This window comes from Echinops telfairi, unplaced genomic scaffold (assembly GCF_000313985.2).
Source record: "Echinops telfairi isolate 266 unplaced genomic scaffold, ASM31398v2 ScPeMD7_7425;HRSCAF=8463, whole genome shotgun sequence".
NCBI classification, from domain to species: domain Eukaryota; kingdom Metazoa; phylum Chordata; class Mammalia; order Afrosoricida; family Tenrecidae; genus Echinops; species Echinops telfairi.
The window spans coordinates 8,888,360-8,907,335 of NW_022111325.1; the positions used below are offsets into that span (position 1 = coordinate 8,888,360).

Below are 18,976 nucleotides of genomic sequence, written 5' to 3' on the forward strand. Positions count from 1 at the left end.
ACACACACACACACACACACACACACACACACACACACACACACTATTCAATTGCCACAGTTGATTCCATTGGCATTGGGTTGATTCTAACTTATTCCTGAAAACCAAACGTGCAGCTGAGATGTTGGAAGTAAAATTGGGCCATGGGTCCTAATGAAAGGTTTTTAAAAAAAATTTTATTGTCATTATCTTGCTTTTTAAAAACAATCATTTTATTAGTGGCTCATACAACTCTTATCACAATTGTCTAAAGCACATTTGTACATTCATTGCTACTGAAAGGTTTTATGGACACTGATGTGTTTTTTTCTTAGCAGCCTCTGGGACAAGAGGGGCCTTCGAGGGCCAGATAAGGATGGGTAGGCTGAGCAAAGGTCAACAAGTCCAGTCCAGATGAAAGGTCAGCTCTTCTGAACACATGAGCAGGGGCTCAAGGAAACCCTCTGGTCAGTGCCTATCCTGTTTCTAGCTCTGCTAGAGACAAGAGGCCCTGGAAGTATCTGGACCCCATCAGTTGCCACCAGGCCCACCTCGGAGCCAACAGCTCTGCCAGGATGAGTCCAGCTTCTCCCTGCCAACCTAGTGCCGGGCTCTACTTTGCATAGGGACTCACACTTTTCGAAGTGTTTTCTAGCTCAGTGCACTATTGCTCATTCCATTAACCCTGTGAGGAAATTCAGACTCTGGAATTCATTAACCTGCCCAAGGTCACCGAGCAAATAACCGAGCTGGAGTTCAGACTGAGATCTCTTTGAACCCACACGTTTTGCCACCTGAGGTAAAAACCCCAAAAGATATTAAGGATGCGAGGAACCAGGAAATAGTTATGAGTGGTGAAAGTCTTGAAGGTCAGCTTGAGGAGGTTGGTTACGACAGGGAAGAAATCGGAGCCATCTCCAGTGTCTTAGGGGTAAGGTGACTTCAGGGGAGATATGAGAAATGAGCCAAAGTAGGGGAGCACAGGTTCAAAGGGAAAGTGGGAACACATTTTAATTAGAAAATGCTTCATGTATCCCTGACTTTGCATTTGGAGGTTGTGACCCTCCCCACCCGCATCGGTCCCGCCTGGTTTCCCTTCCATTTGGATGTCACTTTTCTCCCTGAGTTTCTCTAGTCTTCCACAGCATCACATGGGCCAGCTACGTAAAGGGCCAGTGCTAGCTGCGAGTTCTATGACAACTACCTTGAGGGAGGGGGGTGGGAGGGAAGGAAAAAAAACGAGGAGCTGATAGGAAGGGTTCAAGTAGAAAGAAAATGTTATGAAAATGATGACAGCAACATAAGAGTTGTAAGAGCCCCCAATAAAATGATTAAAAAAAGAAAACAATAACAACAAAAAGAAAACTACTTTGAGAATAGAAGGGGAGGAGTTTGGGATGGACCTTCACCAGATAGGCATCTAGCTGAGATTTCTAGGGTTTGGAAAAGAATTAAGGATCACAGGCACCACCGCTCTGCCATTTGGACCTTGTTTCTGGCTCCTCAACACTCTGTCTCTCCAACTCCAAACCCTTCTTTTAAAATCTGATCGCTCTGTGTCCCTCCTCCTCACTCCTCTCTGACGTCTCCAATCTCCTCCCACCCCCAAGACACAGCAGGCTCACAGTTTCACTCTCAGTATTGGTTTATTTAGAAAATGAGGTGCATCGAGAGGGGCTCTGGGCTTGAGCAGCGAGTTGTAGGGTCCAGATGAGGATGCCAGACGGCGGTGTGGACGCCTCACTTGGTGGCAGGCAGCGGTGGGGTTGTGTCCACAAAGGAGTTGAAGAACTGAAACAGTTCTGACCCGAACTTCTTGACCATAGGTGTCAGCTGCTTCCGAGTCTTCTCAAAGTAATCCCTGGATATGGGAGGGTTAAAGGTCAGTTTGGAGCCCTGATGGCATAGGGGTTACATTGGGCTGCTAACCACAAGGTCAGCAGTTTGAAACCTCCAGCCGCTCCGAGGGAGACAGATGAAGCTTTCTGATCCTATAAAGAGCTACAGTCTTGGAAACCCAGAGGGACTGTTGTCTTGTACGGTTGTGAAGAATTGGAATGGACTCATTGGCAGAGTGAGAGCACAAGCAAGAGCAGTTTGAGGGACCCTAGGCACTGGGAGGGGATTTTTAGTGGGAGCTCAGAGAATACAGAACCAGATCCCCAAATTCTAGTGCCTGATCTATCCTGGTATGGCAAAGCCCCCAGGAGGAGGAAAAAACCCAACTCGCATAAGTCAGAGAAATCTGCAGTAGAGAGAGAGATTCAAGGACCCTTTCCTGATACCCCTGTCTAGGAGGCTAGTAGAATCGGGCGGGGGGTGGGGGGGGGTGAGGTGTCAAGAAAGGTTTTTCTTTTTTTTAATGCCCTTAGCCCCCACCGCTGTGCTCAGTTCTCCCTGGGACCTCCCTTCTTTCCCTCCTTGTGACTCACTTGGCCTGGGCTTGAAGCTCGGAGGCCTTGGCCTTCTCCATCAGGTCCTTGCTATAGTCGGTCACGGTCTGGAAGTACTGGGAGAATATGCTCGGCTGAGTGCACTCCTCCGCCTCTCTCCGAACCAAGGCACCTGTGTACACACACACACACACACACACACACACACACGGATGGACTCTTCTTGTTGGGTTCCACAAGTAACCAATTCTGGGTTTTCAAGAGAGAATCATTTCCCCTTTGAGCCTGCGGTTGTCAGACCCAGACGTAGGAATGCAGACAGATGGGCAGTTAGGACCCTCAGCACCGTCCTCCGTGGGCCCCCAGAGCTCACCTACCTTCAAGGCTGCAGATGGTGAGGAGAAGCACGGACATTGCAAGCAGCTTCATGGTGGTAGCGACAGGGAAGGTGGCCTAGGAACAGAAGGGGAACCAGTGGGCTTCGGCACCCCACCTCACCAGCCTGCTTGCTCCCTCGCTTTCCACAAAACCCAGCCCTCATTGGGTATCACAAAAGCTTCCTGCTCCCTTTCCCTACCTAGTGGGTACCTCTGTCCTTGGTGTCTGTGACTAGCCTGATGGGGAGGCAGTGGATATATATTCCTGCCTGTGTCCCCTCCTCCTATCAGGTGACACGTAGTGCGGAGAGGGCTGGTGGGTAGGGGGGGTTGCCATAAACAAGCTGGAGACGTGGGGGAGGAGAGGACAAACGCATGGGGACTCCTGTTGATGAAGTGAGGGGCTGGGGCTGCAGGGCTTAGTGGAGGCCAAGAGGGTGAACTTTGGGGATTCATTTATTTGGGGTGGGGGTGGGCAACGTACCTGGGCATTCCTGGCTTTGAATGCTGTGGGAAGTCAGGCTCCAGTTCTTTCTCTGGAAGCCCTGACATAGCCCTTAGCCTGTAGTTGATTCAGTCCATCCAGGCAAATTTCACACACACATACCCACGTTCACCCCTACGCCATTTTCATTGCAATTTGGCAGAGTGGGTTTGGGGAAAGAAGAGAGAGGAGAAGGGTATTGAAATCCAGGGCAAGATGGAGGAGAACGGGGCTCAGGGGAATGGGGGTTAGGGGCAGAGGGCAGGTGACTCTGTCCCCTTTCTGAGTTAATGTGTAATGGCGGGGGTGGGAACCAAAAAACATGAAAGTTCAGAATAACTTTCCTGGGGGCTGATCAATCAATAAAACAAATTGAGAAAGCAGCCCCCATTCTCCGCCTCCTAACAGATGTTTCGGGGGAGGGGGGGGATGAGAGACCAAGCTAAAGGTTAAAGGTCAACTGCTCACCTTATCAGTTCTGGGTCAGTCAATATTGAGTCAGCAGGGACACTGGCATCCCTGCAGCCACGACCCTGGCCCTTGTTCCGGCCCTGATTATGAGGAAGGGCAAAGGTTCATCCCCTAAGCCCGAGGCATTTAGGCAAAATCGGCTAAATAGTTATCAAAAGCATTTGCATCTTTCACCAGTGTCCTCAAGGGATACTTCCTGGGAGAAGGGGTGTGTGTGTGTGTGTGTGTGTATCAAAGCTCATGAAATCCTCCATTCTCAATCACCCTCTGGTGGCGTGTTGAGTGTGCCAGTGTCATCTCGTGGCTGTGCCCCAGGCCCTGGGTTGGAGTGCATTTGGGGACCCGATTCTGCATTCCTGGATTTTATTTGTCATCTTTCCAGTCTGGCGGTGGGGGTGGGGGGACGGGGCGGGGAAGGGCTCTTCAGGGGAAAAGGGTCCGCTGTTTCAGGGAACGGTTCTCTTCGAACGAAGGCTCCAGTGCCTGCTGCTCTCACATCCACCCTCATTCCACCGGGAGGGCACAGGATGTGTGTGCCGTTGTCCTCCCAGGGCTGTGGGGAAGCAGGACTTATTGAGGTGTACCGAGGAGTGGAAGCCGCTCGGGAGGAATCTCCGGGGATTCTCAGAGGTCCATACCAGTGTTCCAAAGAGGTGCCAGGAGCCCAGGTTGCGCCGCTGCTTTCTCGGAGGTCTGGAGGGCGCTCCCGAGGCCCAAGTGCAAGCTGCTCCCTCTAGCGTCCAGCACGCGCGCAGCGTCGGCCGACCTTGGAGAGGGCGCGAGCTCCGGCCTTCTGGAGGGAAGTCCACGGTCCACCAATCACGTTTAAGGTGCTGCTGCCGCCGCGTCCGATTGGGGCGCTCGGGCCTGGAGACCCGTCACTCCTCTACTTCCTCTCTCCCATTGGTCACTGCGAGAACAAGGCGGCCTTTTTTATTTTTCCCCTCATCCATTGGGCGGGGCCTAGTAGGGAACGGGGCGGTAGGTTGGTTCTTTGATATCTTTTTATTTTTTTTTCGCCCGTTTCCAAGATGGCGTTTGTGACCACACTAAAAATGCACCGTGAAGCCCTTACTCTGCCATTACTCAAGATGGCCGCCCCCATCAAGATGACCGGGGTGTGCCGGGGGAAAGGGGGCAGCAAGGGGGTCTGACGCGGTAAGGGCTTCTGTTCCGTATGAGCCGGGCCTGGGGAACCGGGGATGCAGAGCAGAAAAACTGGGAAGCTGGGTGACGTCTGTGGCAGCGGCCAGGACTAGCGAGTGGAGGAGATGGGGTGACAGGTGGGGGTGAGGATCAGATGGGACGGGTGTGTGCATGGGGTTCGATCTCTCCATCGGTGCCCTCTCCTCTTACTATTTCAGATCCAGCGTCCCACCATGTGGAAGTGTCTGGGAGTGGGGAGCCTGAAGATGGGGGGTGGGGCCCGTGGGGGGTCGAGGGAGCAATAGCGTTCTTTCCCAGGCCAGCCCCGGCCCCTCCCCTCTCCTGCGGGCTGAAATGGGGAACACATTGGGCCTGGCACCCATGGGGGCCGTGCCCCGCCGGACCCCCCGCCGGGAGGAACCTCTGCCCAACCCTGGGAGCTTCGATGAGCTGCACCGGCTGTGCAAAGGTGAGAACTTGGCATGACAGGATCTCAAGTTGGAAGGCGCCGAGGAAGGGTGCCCAGGGATGGGAACAGGAAGGGGCTGCCACAGCCGGGCATCCAAGGTCCAGGAGGACCAGGTGCCCCAGTACAGTGGGGCATTTCTGTGCAGGTCTTGAAAGGAGGTCAATTCATCCAAAGAGGAGACGACCTCACGGGGTAGGGAGGTTCCCCTTCTGTGTGCCTTTACGCTTGTATTACTTTCCGTCCCCTCATGGCCCCTTCAGACGTATTTCCAGCCCAGATGGAAGGCGTGAAGCTGGTTGTCAACAAGGTTCTGAGCAGCCATTTCCAGGTGCTCCCACATCCCTGACCCTTCCTTGCCTGTCCTCGAGCTGCCCTCTCCTTTCCTCTGTATTCTGGCCCGAGCCAGACGGTCTGAGTCAAATGAGGGAGAATGTGGGGCTCCCTTTACCTCCCTGGCTGTAGCTTTTCAGCCAGTGACCCCCACCGTGAAGCCCCTCTGGGTGGGGAGAAGATGGGGTGCAGGATTGAAAGGATGCAGCGAGGCTCTCGCCCACGGACTTCTTTTCTCAGGTGGCACACAGTGTGCACATGAGTGCCTTGGGCTTGCCGGGCTACCACCTCCACGCCGTCTATGCCGGGGACTGTCAACTTAGCCCCAGTGAGGTGAGGACTCCCCACCCCGGGGTCATCTCCCTCAAACCGCATCTGGAAGCCGGGTCCGGAGGAGGAGGAGCCGTGGGAGTCCTGGGGGAGCAGGGGCCAGGCGCTTGGTGCTGAGTCTTCTGAATGGACCTTGAAGAGCAGGGCTTGTCCTTGGGTCCCCGCCAGGGGCTCCATGAGCGGTTCAGGAGATGGTCCCGCTCAACCTCCGCTCTGCCTTCTCCACAGGTGTTTCCCACGGTGGTCGGGGACATGGACAGCAGTGGCAGCCTCAACGCCCAGGTCCTGCTCCTGTTGGCCGAGCGGCTTCGCACTAAGGCTGTCTTCCAGGTGACTGCCTCGTACCCGCGTCCGCTGAGCCGTTTCCTCTCGCTTCCCAACGAGTGACCCGCTGGGGGGGCACTTTAGTGGGTGGGGCAGAGGCACCGACTTAGGGATGGAGGACGGAGCTTTCACTTCTTGTTTTCTTCACCCAGACGCAGCAGGCCAAGTTCCTGACTTGGCAATTTGACGGCGAGTATCGGGGAGACGACTACACAGCCACTCTGACCCTAGGGAATCCTGACCTGATTGGGGAGTCCGGTGAGGCGTCGATCGGGCCGGGTTTCTGGGTTGCCCACTTGCTAATGTTGGCTTATTCTGGGTTCAGGAGAGGCGCCTACTTGGGGCCAGGGTTCCTGGGGCCACGTGCACTGGGCTGGACTCTCGTCTCTCGGCTTGCCCTCCGACTCCACGTCTCTCCTCCTCCGCAGTGATCATGGTCGCGCACTTCCTGCAGAGCCTCACCCACCGGCTAGTCCTGGGGGGAGAGCTAGTGTACCACCGGCGGCCAGGCGAAGAGGGAGCCATCCTGACCCTGGCTGGGAAGTACTCGGGTACGGGCTGAGTGGGGCTAGTTACAGGGAGGGGCATTTGTGGACTTTGTTGGGGCCCCTGCCCCAGATCCTCCTGCAGTCCTGTTCCTTTCCCCCACGTTTTATAGCTGTACACTGGGAAGCTACACTGAATGTAGGGTCAGGCGGGGCCCACGCAAGTTATTACCACAAAGCAAATGAACAGGTGAGACACTCCTCCCACCCTCCAGCCCAACCTCAGCCCTACTCTTTTGCCTCTCAGGACCTCCTCAGGCCATGCTGCCTTCCCTTTCTCCCCGTCTACACCTCCCTTACATTTTTACGAGTGCCTGCATTTTGGATGCTACTCATCCTCTATTAGGACCCCTCTACTCTTCGCTGATGCCGATTCCTCTCCCATCCTCGCCCATGGTTTCCAGGTTCAGGTTGGAGTGGAATTTGAGGCAAACACAAGGCTGCAGGACACGACCTTCTCCTTTGGTTACCACCTCACTCTGCCCCAGGCCAACATGGTCTTTCGAGGTGAGGATTATCACAAGATGTGTGGGTGTGCTGAGGGATTCGTGGGGTATGGAAGACAAGGAAGCCCTGCCTTATTTCTACTGACCTCTTTTTCCAAGCCTTGTTGAGTAAGCTATTTGGTGCTCTCTTCCCCAACAGGCTTGGTGGATAGTAACTGGTGTGTGGGTGCTGTCCTGGAAAAGAAGATGCCCCCCTTGCCGGTGACCCTAGCCCTCGGAGCATTCCTCAGTCACTGGCGGAACAGATTCCATTGTGGTTTCAGCATCACTGTGGGCTGAGGTTGTCCCTGGGACCCCACAGCAGCTTCCACCTCGGCGTCAGGTGCCCTGAGGCCAGAGACGAGGCCCCCCTCCAGAGCTCACCTCGATGGGCACCCCAGAGTGGGGACAGGACCATTCCCTCCTCAGAACTGGAGCTGCGACAGGAGCAGCTGATGAGGCAGTGGTTTGAGGCTCCCACCTCTCCCACCAGCCCCACTCTCATCTTCCTCATGCTCTTAGGGCTTTGGACTAAAAGGGAAAGATTAAGGAAGGGTACATCTGGATAAGTTTCCCTTCCATTTCTTTTTTCCCCCCTTTGGATAAAAAAGCCAGGTCTCTTCCTCTTTGGAGCAGAAAATTCAGCATGGGGTTAGCTTCCCATATTTTTTTCTAGCCTAGAGTCTCCCAAGACTTGAAAAGAAGGGTTGAAAGGGTTAACTCTTTGGCTTCAAAAGCCCAGAAGGAGCTTTCACTGGAAGCTCTGAGACAAGGCTGCTCTCCCTCTTCTGTGCTTCCAGAGACTGTCTTTGTCTCCATGGTCACTCCCAATTCCCCCCACAACAGCATGAAGAGGCAGTTATTGCTTAAGTCTTTCATTGCACCCACTGGGTCCCTTTGGTTGGTCCCAACTCCTGGCCCCATTACTTCCCCCATTCCCAGTGAAGTGGATCCCAAGAGGGCTGGGAAGGACGTGAGCCCGGGGTTCAGCTGTAAATCTCCTGCAGCAGTGGCATCATGGCGGACAGCCCCCGGATGTGCTGAATTTGGTACCCATATGCGTTGTTAATGCTCCGGAGTTCAGTCAGTAGGCCCAGCAACTTCGCATACAGAAACCTTCGGAGGAAGCAGTGGGGTTGCCAGGGCGGGAAGAGGGAAAGGAGGTAGCTGGTAGTCTTCTCCTGTGGCCCTGGTCCTCTGAACTGTCCCTCAGTGAAGCTAGTCAGATCTCTAGAGAAAGTCATGTTGTGGTATGACTAATCAATCAAAGGTTCTAAAGGTCCCCAAGGAGGCCACCTTCTGCCAACGTCTTCTCTCCCCATACCCATTCCCTGTGAATTCAGAACTCTGCCGGCCAAATGTGCAAAAGGCTCCAGACTCCAACCCCAAACATCAGCTCTGTGACCTGAGGCTCTGATCTTCTAGAGTCTAGAAGTCTAGAGCAGCAGTTCTCAACCTGTGGGTCTGGACCCCTTTGGGGGGGGGTGTCAAACGACCCCTTCACAGGGGTCGCCCTATTCATAACACTAGCAAAATGACAGTGATAAAGTAGCAACGAAAATGATTTTATGGTTGGCGGCTCACCACCACATGAGGAACTGTATTAAAGGGTCGAGGCATTAGGAAGGTTGAGAACCACTGTTCTGGAGGGTCTGACCTAGAGCAGAGTCTAGAAGGTGGGTGTGTTCTATGGGATAGAGTCCCTTTTCTGGCCAAATTGGCTCACTGAGGACTGAGTATCAACAGAGGTGAAACATACCTCAGAGTCTGGAGAGATTGAGCCAGTCCCTGGCTTCAGCCATGAAACTGTGAATGACTGTATGGAGGGGATGAGAAATGGAAGGAATTGGCTCAGTGGAGGCTAGGCAAAGGGCTAAGAACAGCGAGCCTGGCGCACACGCTGGACTGGAGGAGATGGTGGGTGCCATCAATCTCAGGAATGCTACCAGACTGGGCCTGTGAGCTACTACTTTGCATCTCTCTACTGAATAAAACAAAACAAAAAAACCACCTGGAACAAGTGAGGTGAAACAGCAGCAGGGACTATTTGCCCAGATGGGGATGGCCAGAGGGAAGGGCTGCCCCCAGGGAGTCTGGGTTTCCCCAAAGAAAGAACCAGAAAGAGATTCATCCTGCGCTTCAGGCCTCCCTAGTTCCTTTCCCCAGTGGGACCCCCAACCCCCCAGGCTCCCACTGTACCGGTCCCGTGGCCGTGGCTGCTGGCCCTGGATGTAGTTTTGCAGAGTCAGGGCCAGCACCTCTTGCAGCTGGTCGATCTCTTCTCTGTGAGTAAGCCCAAGCCGGTCTGCAAGGTAGGGAGCCGGGATGGGCAGACAGGTGTGGGCAGGGGGCGCTGTACGGTGTTTCCTGGGCCTGAGATGGGTAGACCCACTGGGTAGATTTAAGGGGCTGGGGTTTCGGGGACAGGTGCTGGAGCAGAAGCTTCTGTTGGGGGCGTGGGTGCTCACCAGGGGAGAAGAGGGCCACAGCAGCCAGGAGCACATAGGCCGGCTCCTGGAGCTCCAGTCTCCGCAGGTTCTCGTGAAAGCGCAAGAGCAGGTCTAGAAACTCTCCCTGGAAGCCCACTATAGGAGATACTAGGCTTAGGGTCCTCCAGGTCATCCCGGCCCCCCTGCCGTACGAGGACTCCTGCCTGGTGCTAGCCCGGCGCTGGCTCACCATGGGCGCCATCGTCTATTGTATAGCGAAGAGGTCCGCAGAGGAAGTTATGTGTTTGGAGACAGAACGTGGTATTGAGTGCGATGTGGCAGATTTCCAGAGCCGCTCCCTTGAGGAGGGAGATCTGGTCCTCCACGGGCAGGGATCTGCAGGGAGCAGGAAACAAGGGCATGTTCACTTCTAGCCTGGACCTCAGAGAGGAGAGGAACAACCACCCCAGATGGAGACATTGGCAAAGCTGTGAATTCCAGGCCTGGTGCTTGCAAAGGGTGAGGGATGGGTTAATTTCATCAACCACTTTTCTTTTTTGGGGTGTGTGTGTCATTTATTGGAGTGTTTGCCTTCTCAAAGGTGATGGGAGGTCACTCACCGGAAGATGGGGAGGTCCTTGGTGAACTTGATGACTTGCTGTACCATGAACGTGCTGATGTCCGCAAAGTGCTTGAGCAGAGGCAGCCCGGGGGCCAGCGTGGACATGGGCTGGTAATGGATGAACAAATGAGCCGGAGGCTGCAGAGGTCAGAGAGGAGGTCTCAGTCCGAGGGTCTTTCCAGGTTAGGACTCTGGAGATATCCTACCAATCAGCCCTCCTCCCTTCGGCCAGCTTTCTGAGCCCTCCTTTAGTCGCAGCCCTGCCAAAGCTTACTCTGAACTGCACAAACTGGTCAAACATGGTGCCCACGTGCCGAGTGTGGGCCTCCAGAAGTATCTGGACCAGCTCCTTCTGTTCCTCGCTCAGCTGCGGAGGCGCCCGCTCTGCCCGCTGCTGGGCCTGCTTTGCTCTCCGCAAGGCCAGGGCTTCTGCTGACAGGATCACTGTCCGGGCAAGAAGTGTGACAAAGCTGTGGAGGACAAGCCGGCCAAAGGAAACCACTTCTCTCAGCCAGGCCTCCACTCAACAATGGAGTCTGGAGGGAAGACGCTTTCTTGAGTTTCCTTGGCCTCTAATGAAGCGGAGTGGAAACAGTGATCTCTGGGGGAGAAGCAGAGAGTGGGGAGCCAAGCGGGAGAGTTGTAAAAGGATTGGGCTGTGGGAGGTAGGGTTGGGAGGGGTCTTGATACCTAAAACCCCTCCTCCTATTTGCATAGCATTCTAATTTCCAAGGCTCTTATGTTAAATCTCATTGGGTGAAAGAACCCTCAAGAAAGAAAGAACTCTCTGGGTAGATAGAGCAAATATGCTCATCCATATTTTTTCGAGAAGTAAATGGACTTAGAAAAATTCCAGACAGGTCCAAGGTCATAGAATATTTAAGCGATGTAGATTGAATTTCGACCAAGATCTTTTGACTTCTCTCATTTCCTTTCCATTGCTCCATGCTGTAAGGTACTGTGACATCATGGAAGAAACAGGAGTGTGGGAGTCAGGCAGACATGAGTTTGAATACCGGCCCCGAACTTTGTAGCTGACTGAACTTAGGCCCGTGACCCTCTGTGAGGTCCAATTACATCATCTGTTGGGAGCATGGCATGGCTACGTGGCACAGAGGAAGCATTAAATACATAAAATAAGGATTGAGGGCCTACTCGGTGACAGGTGCTATGTTCAGGAGATCAAAGCTGTAGGAATATCCCTGGGAAGGGCCTCTCGGGGAGAGGGTGCAAGGAAGCGCAGCAGTCCTGGTGGTAAGAAGGTGGGCAGTCAGTGTGGCTGCAATGGATGGAGCAAGGGAAACAATGACATCGGACGTTTTGTTTCAAAAAGCTTATCTGACTGTTCTGGGGTGCATACACAGGGGCAAAGAAGAGCATAACAGAGACAGTGGATTCTTGGGAAGATAGCTGGCCACTTACTGTCCTTCTTCATGCCAGCACTGAGGCACTTCTGCAGCCTGCAGGCTGGGCAGTGGCGCCTCTGGGCCTTGCTGACCTCACAGCTTCCAGCAAAGGAGCAGGTGCGGACAATGCTTTTGCTGGCTGTTCGTCTGCGGGACACGTGTCTTGTTAGTGTCGGGGACAGCAGTGAACGAAGAGCCTGATGCGATCTGAAAGGCTTGGGAATCCTGCGATGTGGGCTGGTGTGCACTATGCATAAGGTCTCCCCAGGTGGTGCCAGCGCTTCCACCGGGGCAGCTTTGACACAGAGCTCAGCTCAGCATTTCACAGGCAGTGGGCTCATGATAAGGACGCTTGGTGAATGGAGCGTGGCTGTCGGCCTGTTACCGTGTCACTTGTTTCTATAGTGTTGTTCAAGGTGTGCCATGCCAGTCACAGGGTAGGTGGGCTCTAGGACACAGGAGTGATGTAGTGGGACAAGCTCAGGCATGTTCCAGGACTCAGAGACTGACTGGCGGGCACTTTGGGGGGTGGTTTCTACTGGGAGGAGGCTCTTACCTGAAGAAACCCTTGCAGCCCTCACAGGTCAGGGCATGGAAGTGATAACCGGTGGCTCGGTCCCCACATACCACACAGTTCCTTGGCTCCTCTTCTGCACTTGCCATGCCTCAGAGGTTTCGGTAGGCCTCACAGTGCCCTGGGCATGGGAGGGGTTGGCAGGCAGCTCGGGGTCACTCTCCGTCCTCTTCTCCCTTCACAGAGCCTCTTCCCAAAACTACCTGGGTCTGACTCCCCATGTTACTTCGGCTTTATTGCTTTTACTCCCTGACCCCTGACAGGTTCCCTACCTGTTCTTCTTAGGTAGCACGTCACCTTCAAGTCGAGGGTCTTGCCAACCCTGGCCTTTCCCTCTGATCTCAGGAGCTGCCAGGGTTTGCAGTTCGGGATTACGGCCTTCGGTCTCTGGAAACCAAGGAACATCTGTTGTTTGCAGCTTCCAGGAGTTCTCAGTGACTCCCTAGCCTGGGCACAGACTCCGGACCTAGGGCAAAGGCCTGGTTGGGGAGGAAGTTTCCCAGCATGCCCCTGGTGCTGGGTGCTGACACATGGGGAGGCAGTTTGCTGGGTGTGGGCCTCACGACTCATTAGAAGCTGCTCCTTTTCAGACCTGCTGAGGTTTTCCCTATTGCCGAAGTAGGAGCCTAGATCTGCAGCCTCCTCTGTGCAAAGATCCTGGACAAGCTGGGAAGGGCGCGCAAGGTCATCCCTATACAGTATGTCAGTAGCAAAACGATGGAGGCAAATATTGCGAAAGGTTTCCAGGAAAGGTTTGAAAAAGGAGACTGGGGTCTAACTAAGAATTTCAAGAACTAGAAGGGGGGGTGGGGGGGTCTCATCTTCTGCTTAGGGAGGCCTGAGAAGGAAACCAGAGGTAGTTGTGGATTTGGATCTCTGGATGAGAGCTGGTTTCACAGGCTTGCGACCTCAGGCAAGTCCCGTGCTTATTTCAATGCTCTGCTGTTTCCATGGTGAAATTCGCAGTTTTTGAACAAGGGGTCCTGTATTTTCACTTTGTACTCGGGTCCACAAATTATGCAGCCAGTCCTGTCTTGGATCCAAGATGAGGGAATCAGGTACTTCTAATGGGTTTAAGAATCAACATCAAATCTTTATTGGGGTTGTATTGCTCCATTGACCCTGAAGAACATTGTGTATATATAATATGTACATGTATATATTATACACACTTTTTTCTCTCCTAATACCTATGAATTGGGGTACCAGGGAATGCTAGATGTTTTGGGGATGGGTGATGTGTTCCAGGAATCTGTGTTAGATACAGCAATGAAGAAGCACTATCTCATCATCAAATCAGATCCTATGCCCACTGCCATTCGATTGCCAAAGCTGTAACTCTTTATGGGAGTAATAGTCTCCTCTTTCTTCCATGGAATGGCTGGTGGGTTCGAACTAATGACCTTGCAGTTAGTAGTCCAACACACAATCCACAACACCACCTGGGCTCCATATATCCTACACACACTGAAGTCAAGTTCTAAGTCTTAGTCTTCCCATCTGAAAGATCCTCCTTACTGAAGATCTCCCTAGGTGGTTTTTGTTCCCAGCCTCCCAGGCCCAATCCCCAATGCACAGTCTTCTATCATTAAAAATCTGTATTTTCCTAATCGTATTTTGTCATGTCTCCTGCTTCTCTAAGAATAAAATTAATGTTGCTCTAAAGATGAGTTAAAACCCCAAAAGGCAGTCTAGAGTTATAACCCACACACACACACTCATAAATCATTTTATTGGGGGCTCTTACAGCTCTTATAGCAATCCATACATCAGTTGTATCAAACACATTTGTACATGTGTTGCCATCATTTTAAAAACATTTTCTTTCCTTTCTGCTTGAGCCCCTTGGTATCAGCTCCTCTTTTTCCCCCTCCCTCCCCATCCTCTCATCCTGGTGGACTGCTGATAAATTATTATTATTTTCATATCTTAACACCATCCACTGCACAACCTTCTTTATCGAGAAAAAGAATGAGAGAACAAAAGAGGACGGTGTTAAAAAGCGCCTTCTTCAGGTTGCCAGAATGAGCTAGTGGAACTTTTAATCCCAAAGCCATAGGAAAAGAAAATGGTCTTTGAGTCCTAATCCACTTCCAAGGTCACCGATTTTCTCTAGCAACCAGTTAGGGTTGTTAAGTACTTACTCTGTAGTTAGGAGAGCTAAAAGAAAAGTCAGAGGAGTTTATTGTGTAGTTATGCAGAGGAGTTTATTGTGTAGTTATGCAGAGGAGTTTATTGTGTAGTTATGCATACAGAAAGTAAGTGCCTAGATTTTTCTTTTAAAAAAAAATCATTTTATTAGGGGCTCATACAACTCTTATCACAATCCATACATACATCAATTGTGTAAAGCGCATTTGTACATTCATTGCCTGTGCCTAGATTTTTCAAGGAAGTATACAACCAAATTGTGTAGTAAAGATTATGTATCTTATAGGTACTAATTACTTCATTCACTTATTGAATTTCCAGTATGAGTACAATACTATACAACAATCCTTATCTCTGTTAAACCTGTAAGATAGGTAATATCACCATTTTACAGAGCAGAAAACTGAGGCCCAGGTTAAATAACTGCTATAAGTATCAATATATCCAATAATTTATTAGATGACTCCACTATAATGTCGCATAGGGCCTCAAATTCATCATGTCATGATGATGGATTTTGTCATTCCCTCATATGATATGCTTTTGGGTCAACTTTATTGGGCCAAGTTTCTCTGTGGTTTCCCATTTAAGACTATTAATCCCCCGTGATGTGATCTAACACAATGTAATTACTACCAAAATGGGATCTGCAATAAATTGTAAGAAGATTAAGGAGGGATGCAACACTTATACTCAGATGACAGGCTTGACCCAGTCAATTGAAAGGAAGTTTCCTCGGGGTTGTAGTGTGCTTACGATGTAAGTGGATGCCATAGGATTACTTACTTGCATTTGGGGCTCTGGGTCCTGTCTCAGGCTCATTCTCTAACCTCTGGTTTTTTGGATTTGAGTCAGCAACCTGCCATATTTTCTGCCTGTCCTGGGAGTCGTAGAAGCCTGTCATCTTACTTGCTGACCTTAGATTCACTCAACTCTGTAACCACAAGGCTGTGGTCTGCCTGTTGATCTTGGGTTCATCATCCTGAAGCTATTAGAGTCAGGAGAAACCTCCAGCCTGACATCTGACCTTCGGACTTGGAACTTGTTTGCTTCTACAATTATGTGAGCTATTTTCTTGATGCAAATCTCTCTCTGGTTTTTGCTTCTCTAGAGAACCCAGCCAAAGACATCCCATAAGCGAACTTCTCCTATATTACCTAACTTGATGACTATCATAGCATGAAGAAATTGTATCATACAGATTTAGATTCAAATTCTGGCTCTGGATTTTGCTGGCTGAATTTCTTCAAACATTTTCCCTCCTCTAATTATTTTAATGAGTTCAAGTATTATAACTGCTGTGAGGATGGTGCAGGACTGGGCACTGTGCTTGTTGTCTGTTGTACATAGGGTCACTGTGAGTCAAAACCGACTCTAAAAACAAAATGAAATGGCTGAGATGTAGCTCCATGGGGTCCCAAGAGCTACATATTGTCAGGCTAGATCAGTTGCAGACTGAGGAAGACAGCTTTCCTATTTCTATGAGGAGGTACCCAAAAACACCTGGAATTTTTCCCCCCCAAAAGTATGCATTTAATATTTTTTACAGAACAGCCTTATCTTCAAAGTACTCTCCATTACATTTAATACATTTGTCAAATCTGCGATTCCATTCTTGGAAACATTTTTCAAACTCATCTGTTTGGATAACTGACAGCATCTCCCTCACTTTTTTCTTTGTGGGACACAGAAATATTTCTCAAGTTGTCTCACCCAAATATATGGTAAACCCAGCTGCTTGCTACACATGGTAAATAACTGAACACTTGGAGGTCAATGAAAGCAGATCAGACATTATTCTCCCTGGGGGTTGTCAGCCATCTAAAGCAATCAGACTGTGTAGGCTGTCCCACCCTAAGTACGGTCCACTCCCTTCTGATAAAGATAGATTGTTCCCCTGAAGGAGTGCCCAGGGAGGTCAAACCCACTCAAGGGTGACCAAGGTTAGGCCACCATCATGAATCTAGGGTCTGCCCATCTTGTCACATGCACACCCTAGCTCATCCCCTTCCTGTCACTCATGCCTATTGTACAGCCCCTTCCTGTGATGTGTGTGGTTTCCTGTAATCATGCCCCACTAAGTATATGTGGGCTTTGGCCAGAAACAGAGACCCCTCCTGCCCTCTCAGCCCACACTTTTGCAAGTACCTGGCTGGTGAGATCATGGCCATACAGGAAGTGAGCATGCTACCATGAAATGTGTCTGACTTCTTTATTTTACTCTCTCTCCTATCACTATTATTCTCTGACTTTACTTTAATCTTTATATATATATTATTTTATTTTTTTTAGGTTTTTGGTGTTTGTTTGTTTTTAAACATTTTATTAGGGGCTCATACAACTGTTATCGAAAAATATGGAACGCTTCACGAATTTGCGTGTCATCCTTGCGCAGGGGCCATGCTAATCTTCTCTGTATCGTTCCAATTTTAGTATATGTGCTGCCGAAGCGAGCACTCTTTATATATATTTTAACCAAACAATTGCACTTACTGAACCCATGATAGTGTGAGGGGCTGGCTTCCCCCACATTTCTTCACCTCTTCTATAACATCAAATCACTGTCCTTTCATGTCCCCCTTCATTCAAGGAAACAGAAAGAAGTCACATAAAGCAACGTCAGGTAAATAAGGTGTGTGAGGCAAGAGAGCCATGATGGTTTTTGCCCAAAACTGGTGCAGGCTGTGTGAGCAGGTGCATTGTCCTGGTGGCAAAATCAGTCCCCCATCTACCACAAATCAGATCTTTTTAATCACACACTGTTACACAATCTTTTCAGAACCTCTAAATAGGAAGCTTAATTAACAGTCTGACCTGTTGGAACTCCAAATGCACTTACAAGTCTATCTGTTCAGGAAGTTGACAGACATTCAGAATGAGGTTTCTCATCCATCGACATTTCATATTTTTCAAATGAGAAAACCACTTGTACACTTGAGTTATTCCCATAGTGCTGTCCTTGTAAGCTGTGCTCAACATCACAACAGTTTCTGGGGCATTTTTCCCAAGCAGGAAACAAAATTTCACAACTGTATCCTGAAACTGCTTTTACAAAAAATTTCACTGTGAGCAGAGAGAACTTTCCCAGGTGATGCCACTAGATGCACTAACTCAGAGAGAGTTGCTCGATGCTTGCTTGACAGGAAAAAATGGTACTATGAAAGCTCCACATGTGGGGGCAGAGATCCCGAAACAAATCATCACGGGTCAGGTAGGCACAATTGTATGGCGATAGTAAGTAAAGATTATAGTAAAGTCATGGAGAAATGGGAGAGAGTCAAATAAAGAAGTCAGACACATTTCATGGTAGCATGCTCAACTCCTGGATGGCCATGATCTTACCAGCCAGGTCTGTGCACAGCATGGGCCCATGGCACGGGGGAGAACGCAGGAACCGGAGCGAGAGCTGTCTCTTGCTAATCAAGGCTCATCTTTTTCTTTAGGGGGGTATGATTACAGGCAACCACGCACATCACAGGAAGGAGCTGTACAGTAGGCAATACAGCAATAGGAGAGGGGTATATAATGGGCATAGATGTAACAGCAAGGGGATGAGCTAGGGGTGTACCCAAGATAGGAAGGGGAGGTACTAGGGGAATACATGTGACAAGAAGGGCGGACCCTAGATTCATGATGGCAGCCTAACCTTGGTCACTCTTGAGTGGGATTGACCTCCCTGGGCTCTCCTTCAGGGAAACAATTTACTACTATCCTTATCAGAAAGGAGTGGACCCTACTTATTGTGGAATAAACAATGGTGTCTGCTTGCTCTGGATGGCTGATAACTCTTATGGAGATTAACCCCTGACCCACTTCCTTGACCTCCCAGTGTATTCATTAACCACGTGTAGCAAGCAGCTAAGTTAGGCATATATTTTGGGGAACAACGTGGGAGAAATCTTTGTTTCCCACACTCTGCCCAATGGAACTTTTCCCCTTTTTTTGAGGGGGGTGTACCCTCTCATATATCACCATTAAGTGCTTATTAAGGGTCTAGACTGGCAGAGAGATACTCTGGTCCTCGGCTGCTCTTTCACCAGGTATCCAGAGATGACCTTGAGTTGTGTTCTTCTTAGACTAATCCACTTTATAGTTCTCTGACATCTTTCTGAGCCTGCTCTTCTATGTGTAGAAGAGCCCCAGCCTCAGGGTTTGTAGAAAATGGAATCTGCTGCAGGATGCTCCTGGCATCCATGATGAACAGGCTTTATGGGCTAGCTGATGACCTTGCCCTCTTCCAACATTCCAGGACAAGAGATAAAAAAATGCCTCTTGGTTGTGGTTTCCTGAGTTCATGTCTCTGAACTTCAGTTTTCTCATTAGAAATGAAAGATTGGGAAATAGATCTATGAGCCTACATTTATAGGTTTGGTATTAAGGTAGCAGAAGGACATTGGGCCTCCACTCAAGTACTCCCTCAACACAAGAATACTTTCTTCTAGTAAATTGGCATTCTATGAT

The 18,976-nt window shown here is 50.4% G+C and overlaps 3 protein-coding genes and 1 non-coding gene across 7 annotated transcripts; 1 reads left to right on the forward strand and 3 right to left on the reverse strand.

Moving 5' to 3' along the window:
- Nucleotides 1-1,606: 1,606 nt before the first annotated feature.
- Nucleotides 1,607-2,968, reverse strand: APOA2 (apolipoprotein A2). The gene is made up of 4 exons (XM_004716562.2): nucleotides 2,950-2,968; nucleotides 2,750-2,825; nucleotides 2,412-2,544; nucleotides 1,607-1,840 (listed from the first exon to the last, which is right to left on the reverse strand). The coding sequence occupies exons 2-4, from the start codon at nucleotides 2,799-2,801 to the stop codon at nucleotides 1,720-1,722; spliced, it is 306 nt and encodes a 101-aa protein (XP_004716619.1). The 5' UTR covers nucleotides 2,802-2,825; nucleotides 2,950-2,968; the 3' UTR covers nucleotides 1,607-1,719.
- A 2,118-nt stretch (nucleotides 2,969-5,086) lies between these two features.
- Nucleotides 5,087-7,977, forward strand: TOMM40L (translocase of outer mitochondrial membrane 40 like). The gene is made up of 9 exons (XM_004716539.2): nucleotides 5,087-5,319; nucleotides 5,580-5,647; nucleotides 5,890-5,982; nucleotides 6,208-6,309; nucleotides 6,456-6,561; nucleotides 6,732-6,854; nucleotides 6,962-7,038; nucleotides 7,253-7,355; nucleotides 7,494-7,977. Exons 1-9 carry the CDS (start codon nucleotides 5,205-5,207, stop codon nucleotides 7,631-7,633), a joined length of 927 nt encoding a protein of 308 aa, XP_004716596.1. The 5' UTR covers nucleotides 5,087-5,204; the 3' UTR covers nucleotides 7,634-7,977.
- A 215-nt stretch (nucleotides 7,978-8,192) lies between these two features.
- Nucleotides 8,193-12,809, reverse strand: NR1I3 (nuclear receptor subfamily 1 group I member 3). 4 transcript variants are annotated; one of them, XM_045298385.1, is made up of 9 exons: nucleotides 12,662-12,809; nucleotides 12,347-12,485; nucleotides 11,807-11,937; nucleotides 10,659-10,828; nucleotides 10,383-10,522; nucleotides 10,013-10,158; nucleotides 9,802-9,918; nucleotides 9,533-9,638; nucleotides 8,193-8,449 (listed from the first exon to the last, which is right to left on the reverse strand). In XM_045298385.1, exons 2-9 carry the CDS (start codon nucleotides 12,451-12,453, stop codon nucleotides 8,320-8,322), a joined length of 1,047 nt encoding a protein of 348 aa, XP_045154320.1. In that variant the 5' UTR covers nucleotides 12,454-12,485; nucleotides 12,662-12,809; the 3' UTR covers nucleotides 8,193-8,319. The 4 variants fall into 4 exon arrangements, with proteins under 4 accessions (XP_045154320.1, XP_045154319.1, XP_030743742.1 ...); XM_045298384.1 differs by having other exon boundaries at nucleotides 12,637-12,809; XM_045298386.1 differs by having other exon boundaries at nucleotides 8,362-8,449; nucleotides 9,533-9,706; nucleotides 12,637-12,809.
- A 4,056-nt stretch (nucleotides 12,810-16,865) lies between these two features.
- Nucleotides 16,866-16,972, reverse strand: LOC115872571. The gene has a single exon (XR_004047933.1). It is a non-coding gene; the product is annotated as a U6 spliceosomal RNA (small nuclear RNA).
- Between the last annotated feature and the right edge of the window lie 2,004 nt (nucleotides 16,973-18,976).

Bases quoted from the DNA above. Each gene is read 5' to 3' on its own strand.
- APOA2 (XM_004716562.2), bottom strand. From the start codon at position 2,801: ATGAAGCTGCTTGCAATGTCCGTGCTTCTCCTCACCATCTGCAGCCTT. The intron at 2,545-2,749 runs GTAGGTGAGCTC...GTGTGTACACAG, and splicing joins CACCATCTGCAGCCTTGAAG to GTGCCTTGGTTCGGAGAGAG. The intron at 1,841-2,411 runs GTGAGTCACAAG...TCCCATATCCAG, and splicing joins GAGCTTCAAGCCCAGGCCAA to GGATTACTTTGAGAAGACTC.
- NR1I3 (XM_045298385.1), bottom strand. From the start codon at position 12,453: ATGGCAAGTGCAGAAGAGGAGCCAAGGAACTGTGTGGTATGTGGGGAC. The intron at 10,829-11,806 runs GTAAGTGGCCAG...TTGCCCGGACAG, and splicing joins TGCTGGCATGAAGAAGGACA to TGATCCTGTCAGCAGAAGCC. The intron at 10,159-10,382 runs GTGAGTGACCTC...TGCTCCCTGCAG, and splicing joins AAGGACCTCCCCATCTTCCG to ATCCCTGCCCGTGGAGGACC.
- TOMM40L (XM_004716539.2), top strand. From the start codon at position 5,205: ATGGGGAACACATTGGGCCTGGCACCCATGGGGGCCGTGCCCCGCCGG. The intron at 5,320-5,579 runs GTGAGAACTTGG...TGGCCCCTTCAG, and splicing joins GCTGCACCGGCTGTGCAAAG to ACGTATTTCCAGCCCAGATG. The intron at 6,562-6,731 runs GTGAGGCGTCGA...CCTCCTCCGCAG, and splicing joins TGACCTGATTGGGGAGTCCG to TGATCATGGTCGCGCACTTC.